This window comes from Microtus pennsylvanicus, chromosome 3 (assembly GCF_037038515.1).
Source record: "Microtus pennsylvanicus isolate mMicPen1 chromosome 3, mMicPen1.hap1, whole genome shotgun sequence".
In the NCBI taxonomy this organism is placed as follows: Eukaryota; Metazoa; Chordata; class Mammalia; order Rodentia; family Cricetidae; genus Microtus; species Microtus pennsylvanicus.
The window spans coordinates 81,104,492-81,125,427 of NC_134581.1; the positions used below are offsets into that span (position 1 = coordinate 81,104,492).

Here is a 20,936-nt window from a genome sequence, read left to right on the forward strand (position 1 = left end):
TGTTAGTATCTTGGGCTGTTGTGAGGGCTCACAGACGTGAGACTGTTCCACACTGACTGGAGGTCAGAGAGTTTGAGCTCATTTTTGCTTTTTTAAAGTTGTTGACAACAGGTGTGGCTGCAAACAAAAGACCCTGACTCAGGGTGTGGTTACTTGGTGTTTTGGACACTAATGTGGCCCACAGAGGTAGGTCTGCTTCACCTTGACCAAAAGTCAGATAATTCAAGCCTATTCATGAGCCTTCATTACTGACGAATATCTTGCATATCATCCTAGAACTTTCATCTGGCGATGGATGGAGATAGAGACAGAGACCCACACTGGAGCACTGGACTGAGCTCCCAAGGTCCCAATGAGGAGCAGAAGGAGGGAGAACATGAGCAAAGAAGTCGGGACCACGCGGGGTGCACCCACCCACTGAGACAGTGGAGCTGATCTACTGGGAGCTCACCAAGGCCAGCTGGACTGTTACCAAAAAAGCATGGGATAAAACTGGACTCTCTGAACATGGCGAACAATGAGGGCTGATGAGACGCCAAGGACAATGGCACGCGGTTTTGATCCTACGCAATGTGCTGGCTTGGTGGGAGCCTAGCCAGTTTGGATGTTCACCTTCCTAGATATGGACGGAGAGGGGAGGACCTAGGACTTACCACAGGGCAGGGAACCCTGACTGCTCTTTGGACTGGAGAGGGAGGGGGAGAGGAGTGGGGGGAAGGGGAGAGGGGTGGGAGGAGGGGGAGAAGAGTGGGAGGAGGGGGAGAAGAGTGGGAGGAGGGGGAGGGAAATGGGAGGCTGGGAGGAGGTGGAAATTTGTTTTTTTTCTTTTCTTTATTCTCCTTTTATCAATAAAAAAAGAAAAAAAGAAAAAAAAAGCTGGAGGATTGCGCAGAGAGTGGCTGCCTACAGTCTAGGGTGTATTCACTGTATATCTTGCCTAAAGCATCAAAATTTTACTTAGAAAATAATGGTTTGATGTCTAAAGCAAATAACTGTTCTGCTTGTCCTTTGTGTCATGTTAAAGCAATCTCTTGCCTCTCCCATTTTTGTATTGGGGTATAAAAGCATGAGAAAATTAAATGTGGGTGAATTCAGTATCCAGTATTTACTGAGTTATCCTTCTGGTACTATCCTATGTCTCTGTGTTTCTATCATATCTATTCCTTCTGCCTAACATTTCTAATCCCCTTACCTTTATCCTGGGACATATGAACCTGCTGTGGCTGGACCGTGACAGATCACCCCAAAGTGTGGCTTGTGACAGGCTATTCTTCCTCAGAGAGTTGATCAATTTTTCTAGAGCATTCTTCCTCTTATTATCTGTAGGGCATTCTTCCCATTATATGCAAAACTTCTGTATTTCTTCAGTTAACTAGGTCTTACATTACTTTCAAACTACAGTACCATATTTTCCCAGGAAGTCATTTTTATATGATCTTTCTTTTCTTTCCCATCAGTTCCTAAGCAATATCTAGTATATGATGAATTGTGTCAACCATTTCTTAATCATTTTGGTCATACATTTTATCATTTTGCCTTATATGTAAATGCATTTTTAGTCTGAAGAATAGAAAGTCGTTTAGAATTACAATAATGCCATTGATTTAAAGATATATTGAACAAATTAGCACTGAATTGAATCACATTGCTCATTCATGAAGATTTTGGAGTTTAATTTTGGAAGGGAACTTCAGGAGAATATACATTTCTTATTAGAAATAATAATCTTCCCTCATACATCATCCCAAGCTTTAAAAAAGATCACAGTTGGATTGAGTCTGGGAAATACAGAGTTCTTCTTGGAGTATGTGTCTGTGTTCTTTCTAAAAACCAAGGAAGGTATATCTAGTACTCAGGGAGGTCTTGCAATGAAGGACCTTCCCTTAGATGCTGGTCACATTCGTTTCCAAAAAGACACTAAAAAGAGCTTTGGGTCATTGAATATTACCTGACAATAAGTTATATGCCTCCAATAATTCTGTCCCATGAGGATACTCTACATCTCTGTAATGAATGTAGGATTGTACTAGCACACACATGTATTCACCATTTCAGACAATCTGCTTCTTTCAGATCCGTGGAAGATGAGAATGATCCATTTTATGCTAATGGCAAGGAAATTTTCTTCTCGAAACACCTACCTAAATGTTACTCCTGTGAAATTTCAGAAGCTGTATTTACTCAGGTCATCCAGCATTACACATGTGTTAGGCCCTTCATACTGAGGTGAAATTGCCCCTTTATGTTCAAGTACAACTGGAGTTTCTTTGTCAAAGTAAAATACAGAGAGAAGAGAGTTGGGAAAGTCAGCTTGCTCCTTTGAATTTCAGTACCTCCATAGTTGTATGATATTGACAATAACACTTACACAAGATTTTTTTTGTCAAGGTTAAATCTGACAGATTACAAGTGGGTTATTTGTGTCAACACAGGACTTAGAAATTAAAATGCACACATAGAGGATGCCACAGAGAAGCAGCCTTTATGGGGCCATCGTACACAACCTTCCTGCTAGAAACTACCCTTGTCCAGTGGATTTTGATTGATTGCCCATAGTGCTGAAGGATGACAGGGAAAAACATGAGTACCAAGGGGTTACAGTATGGAACTTTCCAGGCTCCTTCCCACACTACTTTTCTTTTCTTTTTCTGCTTTAACGCTCCCTGTTAGGCACGAGTGTGTACAGTAGGCCTGAGCTAGGTGAAGTCAGTGAGCCTGTACCTCCTTGTGACCTCCCAGCCTCCGCAACGCTGCTTTCATCTCTTTGTTTCGTAGCGTGTAGATGATGGGGTTCAGCAGGGGAGTAATGACTGTGTAGAAGACAGCCACCACCCCATCCAAAGGTTCCTGTGAGCCAGGCCGTAGGTAAATGAAGGTGCAGGGCACATAGTAAACGATGACCACAGTGAGGTGGGCAGCACAGGTAGAGAAGGCATTGCGACGCCCATCTGCAGAGCGGATCCTCAGGATAGCCTCCACAATGTAGCCATAGGAAGTGAGAATGAGCATAAAGCACGTGAGGGCCAAGAAGCCAATGTCTACAAAGGTGACCAACTCATTGATGGTGGTGTCTGCACAGACTAGACGGAGAATGGCTGGGATGTCACAGAAGAAGTAGTCAACTCTGTTTGGGCCACAGAAAGGAAGCCTGAATAAAAAACTTGTTTGAAAAAGTGAGTGGATGGTCCCTCCAATCCAGGTGCCCAAAGCTAGGCAGTTACAGACGCTGCGAGTCATGATGGTAGCATAGTGTAAAGGCTTACAGATGGCCAAGAATCGGTCATAAGCCATAAGTGTATAAAGAAAACATTCAGTGCAACCCAGGAAATGGAAACTAAAGAGTTGAATCGCACAGCCCCCGAAGGAGATAATTCTACTATCCAAGAGAAAGCCAGCTAGCATCTTTGGGACAATAGCAGAAGAAATGGTCATATCTAAGAAGGAGAGGTGACATAGGAACCAGTACATGGGCCGGTGGAGCCGGATGTCCACCAAGACTGTGAGGATGATGAGCCCATTGCCAGAGACAGTGAGGAGGTAGATGAGCAGGAATGCCAGGAAGAGTGGGACCCCGAGCTCAGGGGGGTGGTGCAAACCCACCAAAATGAAGTGAGACACACAAGTCTGGTTGCTGCTTTGCATGTCCTTGGTAGTCACATCTGATAAAAGACCGCAGAAGGGAAAGGCTTAATGCTCTTGTGAAGTCTCTAGATGTGGCACATATATTCTGCATTATTGTCAAACAGGCATAGAAGAGATTTTCTCCCTCCCCTCTTCCCCTGGCTCCATGCCTCCCTCCACCTCTCCATCATCCTCTCCCTCTCTCTCTTCCTGTCTCTATCTCTTTTCCTCCTCTCTCTTCTGTATTGCTCGCCTGCTGCTTATCATTTTTTCTCTCTCCCCCTCTGACCGAGATTCTGTTTGCTTACAAAGAACATCTCAGTGTTAAAGCTAATGACCTATTCTCCTTATCCATATGTTTACTTTCCAAAGTTTCAGTTATAGTCATCAATGAACTAAAAATATCACTTCTCTTACTTTTTCAAGAGTACCAACACAGAACGTTTACTGCAGTATATTATTAGTTTTTTTTTTTATTAATGGTTGTTGCAAACCTTTCCCTTTCAACTTTCTGGACTGCCACAGACTTTGCTGTTTTCAGTGACAAGTTTGCACACTACATTATCAGTATCCAGCATTCTGATCTCTGCAGTGTTCAAGAAATCTTGTGACTGAGGACTCCAGGGCCCATGCTTCAACATTGTGCTGGGAACCCTACACATCCTGATCTAGCTTAAGGTAAACACTGGAGATCATTTGGATCAGAAAACTCCAAGACAAGACTGACCTTTGCTAAATGGTGCTCAAAGACTCTCCTGTCATGCACAATGCTTTAGGTCTTGGCTGTCTTCTCAGTTCTCAACTCCTGCCGCATTTAATATAGTTGTATCTTAGAAGGATCCCTGTTACCAAAGCTCTCCCTCACCTGCTCTCCCCAGAGCCCGTAGATGAGCTCTGCCTGGATGAGAAACTGCAGTAAGGCACTGCCAGTTCTTTCCCTCAGCTTCTTTTTACATATTGCTGCTCCATAAGGAGGCCCATTTCTGCAGTTTTATGGACCATGACCCCTCTTCCTTGTGAGGTTGTGTGTTTTCTGCTTCCCTCCTTATAGCCTCTGTGCTGCTATTGACAGTGGGGTTGCTTTGGTTTGACCTCTGGGGTCTGGTTTTCTGCTGTCTAAGTTCTTCCTGCTGATCAGGTCCTTCCTACAGTCTCACCAGGGTAGGTCTCAATGGGGTAGGAGTTAAGGGAATGTTGAAATTACTTCTGCCTTTTCCACTGGGGGCAATTAACCTACTAGGTGTAAATAAATTTCACTGGGCTTTGTTAACAGTAGACCCTTTGGAAGTTTGCTGAGTAAATAGTAGTGTTTCTGTAGTATCCTGATGAGAGCAGGTGCTTGGAAACCCGTGTAATTCCCCTTCCTCTTGTCTGTGTTTTTGTTTTCTCACCCTGAAACTTGAGACAACTTTGAACTTATTCCATGAAGATCTGGGTGGAATAGGAAAGAACTTTAAAGCTTAGGGTATTAAACAAATGCTATTTATTAATTACACTAAGTGGGCCATTCAAATTTACTTGGAGTAAATTACTCGGGCGTTGTATTAGAGTATGCCACACTTGATCTGGGGCAGAGTGGTGTCAGATCATCAGGATGAAAACAAATGGATTCTGAGGGTCTTCGGATAAGTGAATCAGAGCGCACACCATGTTGCACTTGAAGAAATAGAGTTATGGGAAGTAAGGTTGTCTCCAAAAGTTAATTTACCACAACTGGGTGTATCCTGTTCAAGTCTGTGCAGACAAATGACATGAACTCATTCTGCTCTAGGCAGAAACTTGTAGTTTTGAACCAGAGTTGGCAACCTACAGACAACAAACATTTGCTAATATGTATTTTGTCTAGTGGTGTTTAACACTGTTTTATTACTATTATTTGTTCTGCTTTCAAGACAGGGTTTCTCTGCAGCTTTGAAACCTGTTTGGAACTCGTTCTTGAAGACCACGTTGGCCTCAAACTCATAGAGATCTGCCTGCCTCTACTTCCTGAGTGTTGGGATTAAAGGCCTGCACCACCACCATCTGGCTCAGTTTAATTATTATTATTATTTTTTCTTCGGAGCTGAGGACCGAACCCAGGGCCTTGTGCTTGCTAGGCAAGCTCTCTACCACTGAGCTAAATTGCCAACCCCTAGTTTAATTATTAAAGAAATTGTTACTCCACATTTTAAGGAACATATTTGTGAAATAACACATTGCACTGGGTTTGCTCTTGAATAAATTACTCTGTAACTAAGGAATCCTACCAAACATACTGGTTTGTGATTATCAGTTTATTTTCCTATTGCGTGGGTATTATTTTCTTTACTTCTTGATGGTGGGAATCAGTTTTATCTTTGCTAATAGGTCATTTTACGTAGAGAAAGTAAGACAGAAGGGACATAGGACTCCAGCTATGTCATCTTTCCATTACAGGAGGCACTCCTAGTCTAATATTCCAGGTGAAAGTATACATTTAAGAAGAATAATGTGAGGAAAGGGAACACTTGGTTGTACAGGAGGCTTTGTCTTCAAATTCTGGGTGGGCCTTTGGCCTTTGGAAGTTAGGACAGATGTTTATCTATTGGGAAACTAAATGACTGCTGTTAGTTTGTTAACGCTAGACCTCTGGTAACATGATTTTCTGCACAGGTGGGTATTTGAAAGGAAGAAAGGGAAATTTCTTCCAAAGAGACATTACCTTATTGTTCTCCACTTTCAAATAGAAGAAGAAAAAAAAACAGGGCAGATGAAAATTTATTTTAGAAAGATAAGAAGGGAAGGAGAGAATGAAAGAAGGGAAAGGACATCTGGGATTTGAAGGTGGATAAGAGCTTCTGAACTGGAAGTAGAGTGATTGAGATACCATTAAGTGGGATCGTAGGTTGCTTAGATTGCTCATTGTTTAAAGGTATTTATTGCCCAAGTCTGACAATCTGAGTTTGATTTCCAAGAACCCATTTGAAGGTGACTGGAAAGAATCAAATTCACCTCATTGTACCAAGGCAGGCAAGTGCCTCATTCTGCCACTTACATACAAACACATGGATAATTACTATAATATTAAAAATTAAGGAAGGAATAAGTGGTATTTTCTGAAAGAAACAAGAAAATTTATGGGGAATAATCACAGATTTAAAGGGGGTTATATATTAATGTTAGGCTTTATGTATTTTTTATATTTATGTTTTTGGTTTTTCAAGACAAGGTTTCTCTGTGGCTTTAGATATACCAGGCTGGGCCTCAAACTCACAGAGATCTGCCTGCCTCTGCCTCCCGAGTGCTGGGATAAAAGGCGTGCGTCATCACTGCCTGGCAGGCTTTATGTATTTTAAATGGTCTGTAAGTAAGACTACTTCCTGCTGTGAATTCAGAAATGTAGACACAGAGGTCTAGTAGCTCCATTCCAGGGATATATTGCTAGTAGAAATATCAATACATAAGTTTACTCACTCAAGCATTGCTAGTAGAAGCATCAATACATAAGTTTACTCACTCAAGTATTTGTGCTGATACATGGTTTATAATGGCAAAACAGTAAAGAAAATCAAGTAAAGATGATTGAATAAGTGAAAGTATTACACTACCATTAAATATTAAGTAGCAGCAGAGAAAACTGAACTATAACCACATTAGTCAATATTGAATGTCTTTCTGAGAAAACTTTAGTTGGTGGAGAAAGCAAGAACAGAAGTATGGTTAACCTTGTAGTATTTTTCTAAAGCAAAAAAGACAATTCATTATTATGTGAATATAGAGGAAGGAGCAAAAGAGCATAAATCAGATTATTAGTATAAAGTTTGGTGGGTGATGGTGGTGATTTAGAAAAACTAACAGTCACACCTAACCTAAAAGTAAAAGTAACACTGTAGCAAGTGCAACATAATCTAATACTGTAGAAAAGTGACTTTGTCTTTCTTCCTCATAAATGTACATGTGGTATATGTTTGTTTATGCATGTTTTATTGTTTATATGTGTATGTGATTGATCATGTATATACAAACTAAATGTGCGCTGAAAAAAAAGTGTATCACCTGTAATTACTTGACAAATGAAATTTCGTAATAGTATCTATATTGGCATCAGTATCTAAAAACATGTATTCTCGAAGTTTGTTGCAACATGATTTGAGTAGTGAAAAATGGACACAAAAACTGCTGGATTTGTTGGAAAATCAATTGATGTACAAATACAGAAATCTTCTGCTATCTATTGTAGTGTATGTGTTTGTGTTCTGCAAGCATAGTTCTCATGTGTTACATTCATCTATGTTTGTGAAGGTTCAAAATAAAATATAATGAATCTATTAAACACATGGATCAATGACTCTGGACTCAGCTTTCCATCACTCAGATCATTTGGTAGCATGTGGAGATGTTAAATTACATGGGCACTATCAGCATTTTGAGGAAGATTGCTGACAACCAGAACATTAGTATAAGGAAAGATGGCTAACACTATGAAAATGGGATTAGCAAAATACTTTTGAGATCAATATAAAAGATTCTGATGAAACAGAGTGTTATGGTGTATTCATAGATGGGGAGATTTAACGTTTGACAGATCCCAGTTTTTGCCAAAGTTGTTGTATAGATTTGAAATATAACAAAACTTCTGTTCTTCTGTACACAAGGGGATGTGGATCTTAAAGTTCATACCACACTGAAATGAAACAGATGACATGAATGATCAAAGTAGTCCTAGAGAAATTGAAAGCAAAAAAGAGAAGAGTCCTCAACCTACGTGTAGAAACCCATGTAGGAGCTAGCATTTGAACAAACAGTAGAACATGCAGAGGAGCAATCCTACAGAAGGATATATTCAGCAAGTTGATGCCTGGCATGGCATAGGGAAAGGCAATCTTCTTCAAATGATAATTTTGGGCATCTGGAAATTCAAGTGAGAAAAGTCTCAACTGTGGTTCTCAAAATATGCATCAGAAGATCAGTATGTCAAAGTTAGCATTAGTCGTCCCAGACTTTATGATACTTTGGTAAATGTATTTTAAGGGAAACAGGCAGAAAAGGATAAACACACAAAATTATATATTGTACTTTCACCATTTCACTGTAAAAGAAAGTTTTATCAATTTATTTTTTAACGGAATGGAAGAAACACATCCAGTGTTACTGAAAGCAAACCACAATTGGAAACCTAAATTTCTAAAAGAGCATATCAGCTAATGAGTTAATGCCAAGCACAATCCCAAATAATGTAGGAAATAAAACCCCCTGTACATGAAATCAGAAGTAAAATGAAACCCAAATAAGTAAATGAGAAGAGCCATTTAAAATTCCATTAAATATTAAAATACTAAGAAATTATTCTGTAAGAGAAAACTGTTAAACATTTTGCACAAATAAACTTTGGTAAAACAAAATACCCACTTTGGACCTGTACTGGAATCCTTGGACAAAATTTCCTAGAATAGTAAAATTAGAAGAATCAAAAATACTTAAATGATGACAATATAAGTATTTTCGTTTTGTAAAAAGTGCTCATATAAACCAATAAAAAACACAAGTACTCTAAAGAAAGGAATAAAGGAAGTCCCTTATGAGATAATTTACAAAGAAGCTAGCATAAGTAGTTTTTAGGTTTGTAAGAACTATGATACAGTATGAAGCAACATATGATTATGACATACAATTGGGAAGTCATTATGATCTGTAGGCATTCTTTTGGGAATAGTGATTCTAAAATCCTAAGTAATAACAACAAAATTTGGAAATTTTAAATGTTTTATCTGGTTATAAAGGTGGCAAAAGAAACAATGATACTGAACTGTGCAGAAATCCATGACCATCCAGGATCTGAACAGTGTTCAGTGGAGAACAAGTAAGTTTTCATCGCAGGAGAGAGAAAAGGATAACAGTTCAGCTTCTTCTTTCTTAGGCAGAAGGAGGGAGGCAGGGGCTGTCTCAGGAGGAGTAGAGAAAGAACTACTCAGGGAAATGGGGCTATACCCATTCCTTGGTGACTTCCTGTTTATGTGTGAGAATATGGAAACCCAATTTCCTCCTCTGGGACAGTGAATGATGTCCACCAAGTTAAACACCTGCTCATTTAGTCATGCTGGTTTCCAGCTTCCACATTTCACCTAGGTAGTTTTAGATTTAAACAAATGGACCAGTTTTTTATTAGTCTGTTGTATCAGTTCTCTGAGTGACAGCTTACAAACTAGTACCTGTCTACAGCATGTAGAAGGTAAAGTATTTGGAGGAAAAATTCAGATGAATTTTCTCCTGCAATAAATCATATCCTGTAAGGTGAGTTTTAAGTAAGTTTAATAAATTTTCTCCTGCTTTCATTTCTCTTCACTTTAATTTTATATACAGCAATGTTACTTGACCATCATCTAATTTTAGTTAGCTAGTATCCCTATTAGATGGTTTACAGGTAGGTAGGTAGAGAAGATAGACAGGCAAGAAAGGAGATGACAGAGAGACAACAGCTAAGGTGGTTACAAATAGTGGCCATGTTGTGAAAAGCATTAAAGCAAGTATCATATCAACCTCTGTGATGGGGATTCCAAACATGGACAAAAACTGATGAAATGTTTAAACTATAAAACACCTTTTTTTCATCAAACCTAAAGCCGAATTTCTCTTTGTGTTTTCTTTCTATTAATATGGTATAAATTTTAGGCTTATATTTTCTCCATTTAATGAGTCTTGAATTAAAATTAATGATTATCACAATCCTGTCTCTACTAGTTCATATTTGAAAAAGGTAAAGCTTTAATTTTCCTAAAAATATATTCTGTGGGGCTAAAATCATTATTTTTGTGTGAAGTCTTTTAGTATCAGATCCTAATTTCTCTTAAGTAGTAGGCATCTTTCACCATCTCTGTCCACAGAATAATGAACTATCATTATCTGAGTATCAATGAATAGATATGAACAACCATGGATATATTTTTATTAAGTAAAAGAATTATACTCATTTCAACTGTTTGAGATCTCAATTTTTCTTGACATCAACTTCTTTTAATTGCCTTGGTTTCATTTTCCTGTATCTTTTAGTTGCCTTGGTGTTTTTTTCCTGTGTCATGTTCTAAGTGTTGAAGAAGCAGCATAGACTTGGCAAAAAATGTTTCTCATGAGAGCCTTTAAGAAACACAGGGGGTGAATTATGATACCATGTAATCTTAAGGAAGTTGAAGTTACAAAATATTCAGAAAACTATGTTAGAATGGTGAATTACAGGAAATGTTTGCTTTCTAATAGATCCTATCTGGCATAACATATCAGAAGTTGATGTTTTTAGATCCTCATAAAAGGTCATCAAGTGGATGAAGGACAGAGTATAAGTCATATATGAGGTTTAACATTTCCTAGGACATGAGAATGGTGTAGGGAATATCACTAAGGAAGCTGAGTGATATTAGTCCCAACCCTGAGAGATCGTATAGGAAACCCTGTGAGAATTAGGGAATGATGTGGGCACCAACAACAGGAACAAGGATGAAGGCTTTCTAAAAGCTACATTTGAAATTGATAATTGTCTATAAACACAAAGATAGTATACTTCTTTCTGTAAGATCAACAAATGCAATTCTGTAATGCTTCTACAGAGAATAATGTGGGATGGACTATTAGTTATTAAGCAGTTATCACATTCCAAACTGCTGTACTAAGTTCTACACATCTACCATCTTATTTACTGGTCATGGATTCTTAAGGATGTCATATCAGTAATGCCAGATGACAGGTGAGGGTAACAGAGCATGATTTAAGGCTGTTGCAGGCTCGAAAAATGATCATTACAGGAACTCAGTTCTTGTCTTTGTAAGGTTTTACACCAGCGTTGGAGAGAAAATAAATGAGAGGTAGATGCCCAGAAAGCTGCCAAGCAGCATACAATTCCTACCCAACCATCTCTCCCTTCAGTATGCTTGAGTGTCATGAATGTGATTGGGTACCACCACATTGAATATACTGTACCATTTACCACTTCATCACAGCATAAGGGGAGTGGCTGTCCTTATACCTTTGAAAATTAAACTACCATATTATAAGCATCCATGTGGCTATGACTTTATATCACCCAGGTTTTCCTGAAGAATCCTAGAGTAAAGCCATCTGCCACTAACAACCCAGAACATTGAACCTCACTCTGCAAAGTGCAAGGAATGAAGTTATAATAGCAATTTCAAGAGGGGTGGAAGAAGCTCCAGGGTTGGAGATGAGATTGATTCCCTAAATGATTTCTTGATTGAACTTTGATGTTACCTTGAGTAGATACCCAACTGATCTGACTATGAAGAAAGGATGTGAATACCACATTTGTATTTCATTCACCAATTTTTTTGTAATTTACATCAATGGCTGTGATTGGATTAGATAAATGTCCACACAAAGTTTCTGATGTTAAAGACTTACCAAGGTAATGGGAACTACAAGAGGTGGCTTCTAGCTAAGAGGGCTTCTCATCACAGAGAAAATACTCTTAAAAAAGGATTTTTGGATCTCTGCTCTCTTCTTCATCTTCTTTCTTTTATGTACTGGTCATGAGATGAATAGTTTTGCAATGTTACTGCTATGATATGGTCCCATGATGAGGCACAATAGAAATGGGGCCAGTCAATCAAATACAATAACCTTTCTTTCTAATCTGTTTCAGGTATTTGTTACAATAACAGAAAGCCAAAATATAAAGGTAATAAAACATCCTTCTTCTTCTTCTTCTTCTTCTTCTTCTTCTTCTTCTTCTTCTTCTTCTTCTTCTTCTTCTTCTTCTTCTTCTTCTTCTTCTTCTTCTTCTTTTCTTCTTCTTCTTCTTCTTCTTCTCCTCCTCCTCCTCCTCCTCCTCCTCCTTCTTCTTCTTCTCTCTTTCTCTCTAGTATACTTCTGTGTCTCCTACTTTCCTGTGCTTGAGAGAAAAGAGATATTGAAATCATTTCAGTATCTTTACCAAAGAAGTTTTGAAGTGCACAAAATTGAGTATACTCTAAAATTATTTATCATGGCTGATACAGTGATCATATAGAGAAGTAATTCTCAGTTCTCATTTACATGCAAATTGAAATAAAAGATGAGAAGAAATGTCAAATGTGAGTCTAGTGACCACATTCTTCCTCTCAGGCCTTCCCCACCCACCAGCCCTGGACACCATGCTCTTTGTAATCTTTCTGGTCATTTACATCCTCACTGTATTAGGAAACCTTCTCATCCTGATGGTGATCAGGGTGGATTCCCACCTTCACACACCCATGTACTACTTTCTCACCAACCTTTCCTTTATTGATATGTGGTTCTCCACAGTCACAGTGCCCAAAATGCTGATGACCTTGGTGTCCCCAGAGGGTGGGGCTATCTCCTTCTACAGTTGTGTGGCACAGTTCTACTCCTTCCACTTCCTGGGTAGCACTGAGTGTTTCCTCTACACAGTCATGTCCTATGATCGCTACCTGGCCATCAGTTACCCACTCAGGTACAGCAGCCTGATGAGTGGAAGAGTGTGTGCCCTCCTGGCTGCTGGCACCTGGCTCACTGGTTCCCTGCACTCTGCTGTCCAGACTTTGCTGATTTTCCACTTGCCCTACTGTGGACCCAACCAGATCCAACATTATTTCTGTGATGGGCCACCCATTCTCAAGCTGGCCTGTGCAGATACTGCAGCCATTGAGATGGTCATCTTTGTGAATATCGGGGTGGTGGCCTCAGGCTGCTTTATGCTGATTGTGTTGTCTTATGTGTCCATTGTCTGCTCCATCCTGAGGATCCGCACTTCAGAGGGCCGACACAGGGCTTTCCAGACCTGTGCCTCGCACTGCATCGTGGTCCTCTGTTTCTTTGTGCCTTGTGTTTTCATCTATTTGAGGCCAGGATCCAGAGATGCTGTGGATGGGGTGGTGACAGTTTTCTACACAGTGCTGACGCCTTTACTCAACCCTGTTGTGTACACTCTGAGGAACAAGGAAGTGAAGAAAGCGCTGCTGAAGCTCAAAGACAAAATAACATTTTCTCAAAGACAGTAATACTGTGAAGGAGCAATTTAATTAAAAATCATCAATAATATAATTTAGTTATAAATCATTGCTACAAATTACCTTCTCAGGATTACAAGGTTTATATATTTTTGAAGATCTTAGAAGTTATATTTATATCCATCATACATGGCAATTGTGATCATATTCTTATCTATAATCTATTATTATTTTTTTAAATGTTAAAAAATAGCATTTTGATAGGGGGTGGTTATACACACCTTTAATCACAGCACTCCAGAGGCATATGGATGTCTGAGTTTGAGGCCATCTGGGTCTTTAGAGCAAGTTCTAGGACAACCAGGGCCACATAGAGAAACCCTGTCAAGAAACAAACAAGAAGTAACATTATGATATGGTCAAGATACAATGCAGAGGCTGAATTGTTTTTCTTTAGTTTGAGCTCATATGTTGCGTTTTCAAGGTTTATTTGTCATGCAAATGAGTTTAAGAATATGCAATCCTTGTGCTGCTGTTCAGAAGTAGCAGCAATGATGAGAGTTCAAGTTATCCTGAGGTTGTGGTCTTTCAAGTATATATAGTACATTCTTTTACTAGTTCTCTTTGTATTTACAGTAAAGCAAATGCAGTAAAAAAGCTCATACTATATAATATACTGTGCATATGTGAGATTATTATATACTTGTACAAATGTATATCTCTAGAATAGGTAGGCAGAACAAGAAGCTGTTCAAACATATAGCAATTAAATGGACAGTAGTTTTGTGCAAACAAATAATATATGTTTTAAATCAATGGTTTAATGATGATCTAGAAATATTTATAAAATGTATTATGTAGCATATTTTGACTGTGTTTGTTATGAATCAATATAATAAAATCCCAAGCATTTAGGTGGGAGAAGTGGTCCTTAGTTAAGATCACTTTCTGTTTTTGCAGCGAACCTGGGTAGGTTTCCAGTATACAGAATCTTACAACAGTCTATAGCTTCAGTTTCAGCAGCCCTGACTCCCTATTCCCTCCTTCACAAGCATCAGACGTGCATACAGACACATATGTATATAAAACAGTTATACATATCAGAATAAAAATTAAATTTAAAACATTTTAAAAATCAAGTATATATTAAATATGTATATTAATAACTTCCAGCTAGGGGTAGTTTTGCTTCACTAGGATGACTTGGCATTGTGTGAGGATCTTGTTTATTGTTATGTGTACTGGCACCCAGTTATATGTATGGCAAGAATTCAGGTAAACACCCTAGAAATCATGGAATATCCCCAGAATAAGATATACATTGCCCAGATATTACAAACACACACACACAGACACACACATACACACATACACACACACACACACATTTTCTGAAGAAACAGAGGATTGATTGATTGTGCTTATGGGCTGGGGGATTCAATATTAAATTCTCATATATTCTCCACTGATTAAAATAAGTGGCCTCCATCTGTGTATTTAAAAGATCCTAGGTTGTCATGGTAACCTTAAAGAAAAGAAGAAATGAGATGATTCACTACATCTAACATATTCAAAGGGAACTCATTAAAGATTGCTAACAATTCAGAGAATGACTTCTATGTGGTCTGAAAAAATATAGGAAAAGGAGAATAAAGATACAGGTTCATGTTCACATGACACAGATAACCTGTTTTGCAGCAGAGAGAGATGGGCATCTACAAATAAATTATTTTGAGGTATTTGTGTAAAAAAAGAATTCATTTTGACTACATTTCAAAATGTAGACATAAAATACACCCAGTTTAGCTTGATTGGATATATTTGTAATCTCTATTACATTTGTTTAGATAGTTCTATTTTGAAGCAAACAATCAAAAGAGGCTAATCAGATAAATTATGCATCAGATTAAATCTATTATGTCATATAATGCAAAATTTTGAATTCATTTTCATCAGTCAGAATGCAATAAATCTAAAGTAAACAAGAATATAAATATAAATATATATGATTAAAAATCATTTGATGTAAGTGTAACTGCAAATTTAATTACATAGGAAAAATATTCATTCTTGGTATGATAAAAATCTGAAAGGGAGAATAACTTGCAACATCAAACTTCATTAAATTTTATTTAATTCAAAATTTATTAAAAATTTCATACAAACAATATATTTTAATTATATTCTTTCTTCTCTTCCAAATCTTTCCTTCCTAACTTACCCATCCAACCCTAAGTTCTCTATCTTAAAGCAAAAATAAAAATAAAACCAAAAGGAAACAGATACCTAAACAAAGCCTCAATAAGACAAAAAAGAATATAGCAAAAGGAAAAATGCACATAAAAAACCTATGCAGTACATTTTGTATTAATGAACTACTCTGGAAATGGGACCTGCCCTGCTTTGTTGCTGATATATACAGTGACACATTTTTAGAGAAAACCGATATTCTTTATCACCGAAGCTATCAATTGTAAATAGCTTCTTGGTTAAGGGTGGGATTTTGTGTCCACTTCTTCTCAGGAGGTCTTTATTGTGCATGCTGTATGGGCTGTGAGAAGTCCTAAGTGTATGAGCTCTGTTATGCCTGGAAGAAGCTAAAACGTTAAACTGTTAACTACCTGGAAGTTAGTAAGTCTCAAGTGTCAGGATGAGTATCCATATTGCAATTAACTGGTAAAATTTGAAGGAACCTTAAAATCTACACACGTTAGGAAGTGGGATGCTTGAGTTGATGAGCATAGACGGTGTAAGGAACAATGGCCTGCAGCTACGGACAGCAGTCAAGTTACTTGGACTCTGGGAAATTTTAAGCAGAGAACAGACATTGGAAAGATCTAGTAAGACATGGGATATTCTGAGGAGAGACATGAAAGCCTTTCTTTCATGTCTTGCTGATGTATCTTTGCTCATCAAGGGAGCCTGGAAACCCAAGAGGAATACCATCCCGTGAGACATGAAACCAAGTTAAGCTCCTCCACATTTAGTCATGCTGGTTTCTAGTCTCTGAACTAATTAGCTTGAATTTTAATTAGAAAAGATAAGATATCTAAAAGAAGATGAGGCATCTTTTTCTCATCTCAGAGTGACTCTTTATATGAGAACCTGAAAATTAGTGCTTGCTCATAGCATGTAGGAGGTGAAACATTTTTTGGAAAAGCTCAGGTATGTTTTGCTACTAAAATGAATCATGCACCATAGATGTTCTTGAGTGAATGTAACATGTTTTCCAATCAGTTCCCTTTTTTCTTTTAGTGTAAATATTCACATTCATCAATGATATTTGTAAATTCTTAGACTTTATCCTAACTTTGTCTAGTTTCTCTCACTAGATAGACAGGTATGTAGGAACATGAATAAATGGTCCATAGATAAACACAATGACTGTATTATTTCAAGTAATATTGATGTTATAGTAACCATGTACCCTAAACACTGAGCTTTTTGATTTAGTTCCCTACTGGAGTCTAAGGCTACTCTGGACTTCTCTTCATGGGTGTTTTCATTTTTATCAACTGTAAATATATTTTCTCTGTGTTTGAGTTCTGTTGCTGCAGTAGACATTCCATAGCTCCATTTCCCTGATTGGAGGGGGTCCTCATGATCTTTCTGGTAACTTCAAATACCTAGATTCTACCATTTTTTTCAAACTTGTAAAAAGACAACTTTCCTGTAGCTGAAGCCACACTTCTTGCCAAGAAGAAGTGTTTTATCTGGAATCTTATAAGAACAGATCCTTTATTTTCTCTTGGTGAAAACTGGTTTAACAAGTCAATGCACAGCAGAATAAAGTTAAAACAATTAAAACAAAAAATTGTTAGTGATAGATAATATTTTGTATTAAGTGAAAATAATCATTTCAGTCTTTTCCATACACAATATTACTACAGTTGAGTGAGAGAGGGCCTCTCTGTTGACACTGGTTTCAGTTTTAAGTCATAGGTGTTGAATAAGCAACACAGATTTGACAGATTTATTTATTTATTTATTTATTTTTATTTGAGGGTTATGAGGAATGAGGGTATGGTAACATATGATCTATCAAAGCCAGTATCAGAAATAACCAGAATCCTAGTATAAAGTGTGCATGAAAGCTCTTCCTCACTAAGCATTTTGAGGTTGAGAGAGCACATATGAATTTAATCTTCTCAATGATACATAAATAGAGAGGAATTAGGGATTTGATACATAGGAAGCTTTTTCTTTTCTGGACAGAGGGGATGCTATGTGTAATCTTATTGTGTAGTGGGGCATCTGGAATTCTTATGTGACTTGGAGACTCAAGGGAGACTGTGAGAAGCAGGCAGTAATGGGCACCACTAAATGGTCAGGAACAACGTTGTTAATAGGTTTCTCTCAAACTGGTGGGTCTCTGGAATTCCTAAAGAACTGATACATCCCCTTTCTAGGATCCAGAAGAGGCAATTCTGCAGCACTTCAGCAAGGCTCAGTACTATACGGTCTACTGTCAGTCGCTGAGCAGAGACTACATGCCAGTCTTTGCTTCTCTCTTTTCAGTCAAGGAGACAGTATTGGTGTTGTTAAATAGCACATTTAATATCAAATGATTGAACTATATACCATGGACTTCAATGAAACTTATCAATGTCAGCAATTTTTTGATTCTTAAAGTTTCTGTGGGAATCCAAAGGAGAAAACTGATTCTGTTAGTTAGAACTCTAAATAGACTCCAAGATCACTACAAATTTCTACATTCTCCCTGAAAAATCATGTTTCCCCAAATATGAACCCAGCTATGAACATTGCTGGAGATTACTTACTTCACTGAGATTGTCTTGCATCACACTTTGTCTCTCCAGGGGTCGGAAAAAGTACATGCCATTTTGTGACATGGCCAGGTACATAGGGCTGTATAGGTCCTAGGTGACGTCCAGAAACTTTGAGTGATGGAATCGCCCAGACCCGTTAAACACATGAGAACATCAGATCTAAAACTTTACAAAACTAAGTTCTATCAATAGCTATATTAGGTTAGAATAAAATTCTGACTCCCAGGTGAGATTATAACTGGTTTCACTTTGAAGTTTTTATTTTATGTCACAATATGTCATTTTAAAAGTTGTTTTTTACTTTTAATTTCTTTTATTATTTTTTAAAATAAAACAAACTGTTTTCTTCATTTTACATACCAGTCTGAGTTCCTTCTCCTTCCCATCTTCCCATTCCCTTCACCTATCTGCCCCCACCCCAGACCCCATTCATTCCTCAAAGGGGGTAAGGCACATTGCTTTGGGGAAGGTTCAAGGCCCTTCCTACTATATCTAGGCTGAGCAACACATCCATCCCAACAGAATAGGTTCCTTAAAAGGTTTCTTATTCCTGAAAAGCAGCAGGGATAAGTCCTGGTGTCACTGCCAGTGATCTTGCAGTCTACCCCAGCCATACAACTATCACCCACATTCAGAGGGACTAGTTTGGACCTATGCTGGTTCCTTCTTTGTTCGACTGGAGTTGATGAGGTCCCATTAGCTCAGGTAAACTGTTTCAGTGGGTATTTCTGTTATGGTCTTGAACTCTTTTCTCATATTCTAACTCCTCCCATTCTTCAACTGGGCACTCTGTTATGGGTCTATGCCTCTGTTTCCATCAGTTGCTGGAAGAAGGTTCTAGAACCTTGAGTTTTAAGATCTATGAGTTATACCACAGCAAGTCTGATCCAGAAAATGTTGAGAATAACACATTTATATGTTTTATGTAGCTGTGGGAATTTATGATGCCTCCAAATATAAATAAAACAGAGACACTTTTTTATAAGTTTTTTCTTATACAGGTTGTGTATGCTACTGTGTGTATTCCTAGGCCCATGTGTGACCCAGGTGCTTACTAGTTTCATCACTCTCACTATATTAGACCCAAATGAAGTGACATAAAGTCTAGTATTATAAAACACAGATAAGTATTTGTTAATGTCTGAGTTAACCTTATATCTCTATAGGAAGAATGATCCAGGGTGTAAGAAATGTCAAATGGGACCTTTGTGACCACGTTCTTCCTCTCAGGTATTCCCCATGCACCAGCCCTGGACACCATGCTCTTTGTAATCTTCCTGGCGATTTACATTCTCACTGTGCTGGGCAACTTCCTCATCCTGATGGTGATCAGGGTGGATTCCCACCTTCACACACCTATGTACTACTTTCTCACCAACCTTTCCTTTATTGATATGTGGTTCTCCACAGTCACAGTGCCCAAAATGCTGATGACCTTGGTGTCCCCAGAGGGTGGGGCTATCTCCTTCTACAGTTGCATGGCACAACTCTACTCCTTCCACTTCCTGGGTAGCACTGAGTGTTTCCTCTACACAGTCATGTCCTATGATCGCTACCTGGCCATCAGTTACCCACTCAGGTACAGCAGCCTGATGAGTGGAAGAGTGTGTGCCCTCCTGGCTGCTGGCACCTGGCTCACTGGTTCCCTGCACTCTGCTGTCCAGACTACACTGACCTTCCGTTTACCCTACTGTGGACCCAACCAGATCCAGCATTATTTCTGTGATGGGCCACCCATCCTCAAGCTGGCTTGTGCAGACACCTCGGCCAATGAGATGGTCATCTTTGTGAATATCGGGGTGGTGGCCTCGGGCTGCTTCATGCTCATTGTGTTGTCCTATGTGTCCATTGTCTGCTCCATCCTGAGGATCCGCACTTCAGAGGGCCGACACAGGGCTTTCCAGACCTGTGCCTCGCACTGCATCGTGGTCCTCTGTTTCTTTGTGCCTTGTGTATTCATCTACCTGAGGCCAGGCTCCAGAGATGCTGTGGATGGGGTGGTGACAGTTTTCTACACCGTGCTGACACCTCTGCTCAACCCTGTTGTGTACACCCTCAGGAACAAGGAGGTGAAGAAAGCACTGGTAAAACTCAAAGACAAAGCAACATTTTCTCAGAGCCAGTAACTATTGGTACAAAGATAATTCATTTTTCCAACATCTGCAATATAATCTAATTATAATTTATCTTTGAACCAAGCCAACTTCTCAGGAATATTCAATTCTTATATTTGCTAAGGACTTGCAAGTTGCAATTACATCTCTGACATATGATAAATGTGCTCATAGTTTGATATTTCATCCCTTTGAAAATGCTTTGCTTTATCTTTAAAAAATAATACTAATCTGGGGAGTGGTGGTGCATGCCTTTAATCCTGGCACTCAGGATAGCAGAGACAGGCAGACCTCTGTGAGTTCGAGGCTAGCCTCGTCTACAAAGTGAGTTCCAGAACAGTCAGAGATGTACAGAGAATCCTTTTCTTGAAAAACCAAAAATGAAAAACCAAACCAAAACAAAAATAATACTGATAAAGAACTGTGATGTTATCTCAGCTGCTTTATGAAGATGAAATTGTCCTTTGGCTGGTACAGAATGCTCCTTTTGTTTTTATTTC

General features: G+C 38.6%; 3 protein-coding genes across 3 annotated transcripts; 2 read left to right on the top strand and 1 right to left on the bottom strand.

Moving 5' to 3' along the window:
• Nucleotides 1-2,706: 2,706 nt before the first annotated feature.
• Nucleotides 2,707-3,651, bottom strand: Or10g6 (olfactory receptor family 10 subfamily G member 6). Its single transcript, XM_075967830.1, has one exon. The coding sequence runs from the start codon at nt 3,640-3,642 to the stop codon at nt 2,707-2,709; it is 936 nt and encodes a 311-aa protein (XP_075823945.1). The 5' UTR covers nt 3,643-3,651.
• Nucleotides 3,652-12,647: 8,996 nt separating this feature from the next.
• Nucleotides 12,648-13,583, top strand: LOC142847102 (olfactory receptor 10G4). Its single transcript, XM_075967831.1, has one exon. The coding sequence runs from the start codon at nt 12,648-12,650 to the stop codon at nt 13,581-13,583; it is 936 nt and encodes a 311-aa protein (XP_075823946.1).
• Nucleotides 13,584-19,512: 5,929 nt separating this feature from the next.
• Nucleotides 19,513-20,448, top strand: LOC142847103 (olfactory receptor 10G9-like). The gene has a single exon (XM_075967832.1). The coding sequence runs from the start codon at nt 19,513-19,515 to the stop codon at nt 20,446-20,448; it is 936 nt and encodes a 311-aa protein (XP_075823947.1).
• The last annotated feature ends 488 nt before the right edge of the window (nt 20,449-20,936 follow it).